General features: G+C 32.7%; 1 protein-coding gene across 1 annotated transcript; it reads left to right on the top strand.

Annotated features, from left to right (window-relative positions):
• Positions 1 to 518: 518 nt before the first annotated feature.
• LOC112459167 lies at positions 519 to 2,394 on the top strand. The gene is made up of 2 exons (XM_025023169.1): positions 519 to 646; positions 1,749 to 2,394. The coding sequence occupies exons 1-2, from the start codon at positions 538 to 540 to the stop codon at positions 1,964 to 1,966; spliced, it is 327 nt and encodes a 108-aa protein (XP_024878937.1). The 5' UTR covers positions 519 to 537; the 3' UTR covers positions 1,967 to 2,394.
• The last annotated feature ends 2,961 nt before the right edge of the window (positions 2,395 to 5,355 follow it).

Here is a 5,355-nt window from a genome sequence, read left to right as displayed (position 1 = left end):
CCTCCATTTACGCACAGAAAGGCGCTCTGGCTATTCGTGCAGCGCAGTCGTCACACGAATAAACACAGCGTCTTTGTGTGCGCAAGTGGTAGGGGGAAAACGTCGTGACTCGCGGCTATATCACTGGACTTATATAATAATTAAAACGTTTTAGCATTAAATATCTTATGTGATATACATCAGTTAATTCCGCAACCTACGGTAACTTCTAAATTGTCAGCATAACAATTTCACAAATTATTTAACAAAATTTTTTTCCTATTTGTCATTGCCTGCATTTTTTTGACAAATAAAAATTAATTATAGATATATTTTTTAAACATTTTAATTTAATTTTTTATACTTGTAATTGTACAAACAATTTACATCTATAGCGTTTTTTTTTTTAATATGAAATGAATAAAGGATCAATCATCTGTGTTATAACATATCTGTAATTCTCTGTCTTATAAAAATAACAATACATAAAACTGTTTTTATTTTTCAGAATCGCAAGTTCCAAGTTTTCCAACTGTATTTCGACGGTGCCTTTGTTGAATGAAGTCAACTCTACTAAGTTCCAAATTGCTATTTTTGATCAGCTACTGGCTGGGTTTCCTACCTACTGCTGTTCAATATTCTACGCTTGACAAGATTTATATGACAGGTAAGCTTTATTGAACACATAAATTTTAAATTTTTTCAACTTTTTTCCAAACTGAAAAGTGTTTTTTTTTATATGAAAAGGAATACATATTACTTGAGTTCAGTTATAGGTAATGCAATATAATTATTTTTGTGATGTAATAATTTTGTTAAGAATATTTAAAGCTATTAGTACTTAAGTTGGTATAATTTACGTGATATTTTTTAATATTTGGTATTTTGAATTGGAACTACTCAAAGTTAAGTTTATTATAAATATTTGTACTATTATAATTTTATTATATATAATATGCAACCCTTGTTTTTTTTTACATAAATTGATTCATTTCACAATGCAGTGCGTAAAAGTATTAAGACATAATTATCAAAAAATGAATAGTTTACGAGGTATATTAATTGTAGGTTCATGTAAAATTATATTAATTTTGCAACTACATATTCCCTGAAACAAAACATCGTGCAAAAAAATTTATTTGTATGTATTACACTTTTTTGCTTGTACCCCACTATTATTGGCTTACCTTGTAAATAATATATAATATTACAAGTAGGAATACACTATTTTGTCTGCAATCATAAATTTTTTCATATTGTACAGATATAACACTTGACATGGCAATGAATAAAAAACGTCAAAGAAAAGATATCTTGTATGTATCAAAGCGACACCTTAGAAGAATAGCTGCACAGGAGGCAGATATTATTTGTCACAATTTGTTTGATAGAACTTCATTGTCGTGTGATAATAGTAAATTCACAAAACAATGACAGAATTAATTCTACAATAATAGATACTGACAATGATCTAGAATGTGAAAATAATGTCAGTTTTGTACAACAGGAAACTTATACCAAGTAATTCTAAGTAAGTAAAATATTAAAAAACAATTGTTCCGTTCTTATTACATGCTAAAATTTTGTGTAATATAGATATATTAATATTTCTCAACTATTTGTCACATTTATATACGTGCATTAGAGAAATAAAATTAACTTTTATACTTATTAATTTCAATCACATAATATTACAAACTTGTGATACAAATATTTCTTTTATTAACTAATAATTAATGAATTAATATAAAAATTTGTTATTTTTGCAGGTGTGATAAGAAACACACATGCATCTGTGAAGGATGAACAAATTTCTAATCCCATAAAAATATGGTTAGCACATACCAAAGAACGCATGGATCGAGAGAGAAAAAAGAAAAGAGGAAGAAACCAAAGAGATCAGGTACAAAACGAACCTGACGAACCTGACGAACCTGACGAACCTGACGAACCTGAAGAGCCTGAAGAACCCAAAGAACGTCATTGACATAAGTTACTTATTATAAAAGAAAGAAGGTGCCGACGATCTCTTGCTTAAGAATATGTTATTTTCAAGATTTTTTATTTTGCCAAGAATGTTTCTTTTATTTTCAAGATTTTTTATTTTGCCAAAGATGAACAGGTGCCTCTTCTACCTCACGTATAACATATTCTTAATTCTATTTTTAGTATTTTTTCATATGCGTTTTTTCAATGCGTTTTATTTACAAGTAAATATTTCCGTTTTTTTAATACTCTGCAAAAATGTAAGAAGAAATCTCATTTAAACAATTGATTGACGGTATGCAACTTAACATCCTGCTGATTGCAAATGTAAATTTCTATGATTATATTTCGCTTTGTTCTTTAAAAGAGTTCGTTACTCTGAATGGCTTAATGTGAAGTAATGAATATAAAAATGTATAATTGCGCTGTACAAAAAGAAAAATATTATTTATTTTCTCATTTATTTGAAGCGCTAATATTTTATAATAATAAATGATTGCTTCTTTTGCATGAGAATAAATTTTTATTTTATTTTGCAATTTATAAATTCCAACTATTAATAAAGGAAATGTTTGTATATTCAATAAAAATTATTCGCCAGTGATGAAATAATTCGGTATAGTTAAACGGCCTGACTGGCAAGTTTTATTAGGTATATCACAACGACGTTTCGACCACTATTTTGGGTCCTTTTCAAGTTATTTTAACAATGATGGATCATTGTGCGTCAATTATATAAAATTCGTGGCGGGTCGGAAAAATACGACGGTCTCATGTGAAGGCCGAGAAACTTATATAATTGACGCACAATGATCCATTATTGTTAAAATAACTTGAAAAGGACCCAAAATAGTGGTCGAAACATCGTTGTGATATACCTAATAAAACTTGCCAGTCAGGCCGTTTAACTATACCGAAATGTTTGTAGTTCAATAAATACACGCGTATACTATACATGTGAAGAAATCTTTATGATGACGTAAATATTTACATTACATTAAATTGTACCGCGATTTTTAGTATTAAGTATCCTAGTTTAGCCGATGAATAGACCGACGCTGCAAAAAATAATTCAGTTATATCGACGCAATGTATTCTGACTTTATTGAACTTTTTTATATAACGATCGAAATTAGACAACGTATATTTTAAAATATTGAAGCTTATTGAATATAGTGAAAGTAACTTGTGTCTGATTATAGCTTACATGATATACAATTAGAGTTTTACGAATGCATTGTGATTCTCATATATGCTGAAATCTGGAAAGAGTAAACGTAAACTTTGTAAATTGTGTCTATACAGTTCAATCGTACAACTGCATGTATATATTGAGTTATAACTGAATTATATTGTATTGCACTGATATATATACGAGTCTTCTTCCGCGAGGCATAAGCAAAATTTTATCACGTATAAAGGTGATTATTCAAGATATCATTCGATATTGTTATACGATACTATTTGTCCCACGTTACATTTCTTCTTTTTTACCGATAATATATCCGTACTCACATTTTCTTACTGCTGTGTACTCAGACTTGCCGCTATCATCGATTACGCTTCTTTATAAGATTTGTGTTTCATTATTATTTCGCTGAACTCGACGTTAAGCCTGATGTACAATGAGGTTTTAGCTGATTTTTCCCTGAGAGTGCTACGATTTATCACATTAGAAAAACCGTTCTCTTACGATGTACTGCTATGATGATGTAAGTCAATTTTTTGACCACTTTTCTTTTTAAACATATTTGCGCATATGTAAACTTGTCACCAATCAGGCTTAAGTTTACAGGATCAAACATAGTATTTTTGTACATTTGCACTGATTTTGTCTCAGGATAATTTATAAAAAAGCATAGAGAATTTATTTTTGGTCATAAAATAAGCTTGTTTCCTTTAAATACTATAAAATACCTACTTGCTGTTGCAAGACAAAGAATTACAAATACCCAGAAGGCAAAAAATAGTATCAAATATATAAATGTTAAGATTGGTTGGAAAAATAAACCAGGTAATTCTTTTAAACATTTTGCACTTTCTTTAAATAGTACCGCCATAAAGCTGATGCGTTTGCGTAATATACATAAAAGAAATAATAAAATAACCTGCAAAATAAAAAAAGATTAATATGACGAGAGAGAGAGAGAGAGAGAGAGAGTTTGCCAGCAAATTCAAGCAGAAATTGCAGCAAATTAGGCTCAGACTGTTTACAGGAAGCTTGGTAAAAATTACCTGTTTCTTTAACACTTTCTCTCCAATCGTCCTTCTGCTGAAGAAATCCCATGAAATGTTCGTCGCGCGAAAGTATAGGATGCAATGCAACTCTTATAAGGAAATTCTGTGCGCAAAAATATTTTCTATGACTTTCCTAGACTACGGTCAACGTGACGCTACAAATGCTTCGAAGCCTTCCTCTTCTCTTTTCTTTCAATGAAGAAAGAAGGAGAAGAAGAACGTTCCGAAGCATTTGTAGCGTCACGTTGACCGTAGCCCTAGTATACAACATTCATCGCACAATACTGTTATAATTGCAAATCGGAAACGTACCTCGAATCCAGCTCTTCTGCGATCAACAAAGTCGGAATTGAACGTGTCAGTCGTCACTTTCTGTCAAGCGTAGAGAACCTTCTTTTCCGGCAGCTGTGGTAACACGATGTAGGGATACGAAATCTCCAGATAAGCACGAAGCAATTCAAATTCAGTATACCGCCGGCACGATTACTTAGTGTTACTGCCGTTTCGCGTACGCGCGTATGAGCGCGTTTTCGCACCTTACCTCGCGACAGCGTGCGGCTCGTGCAAACGTTAACGCGCGGCCGCAATCGCGCGGCAGAAACGCCTCGTGTGAACAGGCTCCTTGATCTCAGTATCAGCTCCCTGCCGTCAATATATAATATGCCGTCAATATATATATAATAAGTTAACCTGTATGTAAACATTCGCGTAAACGTAGTAAACAGTAAAATAAGTAACAGTATGTATGATGTATTTATTACATATCCCCGTGGGGCTTACAAGGCGTTTTTTTCATAAGGAACGTACCCAAACCTTTTACAAATGTTCATTTCCCTATGCCTGACCATTTGCGACCTCACAAATATTTACCCTCTCTCCCTGTAATCCTCTTCACCCCTCTTCTTCTTCCTCCGTTCCTACCGCGACTTCGTCCTTCAGTCTCCCTCCTTCTCATCTCAGCTCTTCTTTATTTGACCCAGGCCCTCTTTCCCCCATCCTCCTTCTCCTCATTATCGGAGACCATGAGCAGTTTCTCCTCCAACCCTCTCGTAATTTCTTCCTCCGACCTTCCTGTACTCTTGCGTATCCTCGCTTCCATTTTCTCCTCTCTCTCTCTCTCTCTCTCTCTCTCTCTCTCTCTCTCTCTCTCTC

Source organism: Temnothorax curvispinosus, unplaced genomic scaffold (assembly GCF_003070985.1).
Source record: "Temnothorax curvispinosus isolate PA1 unplaced genomic scaffold, ASM307098v1 QBEX01009571.1, whole genome shotgun sequence".
NCBI classification, from domain to species: Eukaryota; Metazoa; Arthropoda; class Insecta; order Hymenoptera; family Formicidae; genus Temnothorax; species Temnothorax curvispinosus.
The sequence above is the reverse complement of the archived record's forward strand: the minus strand, read 5'-3'. Positions and strand labels throughout refer to the sequence as shown.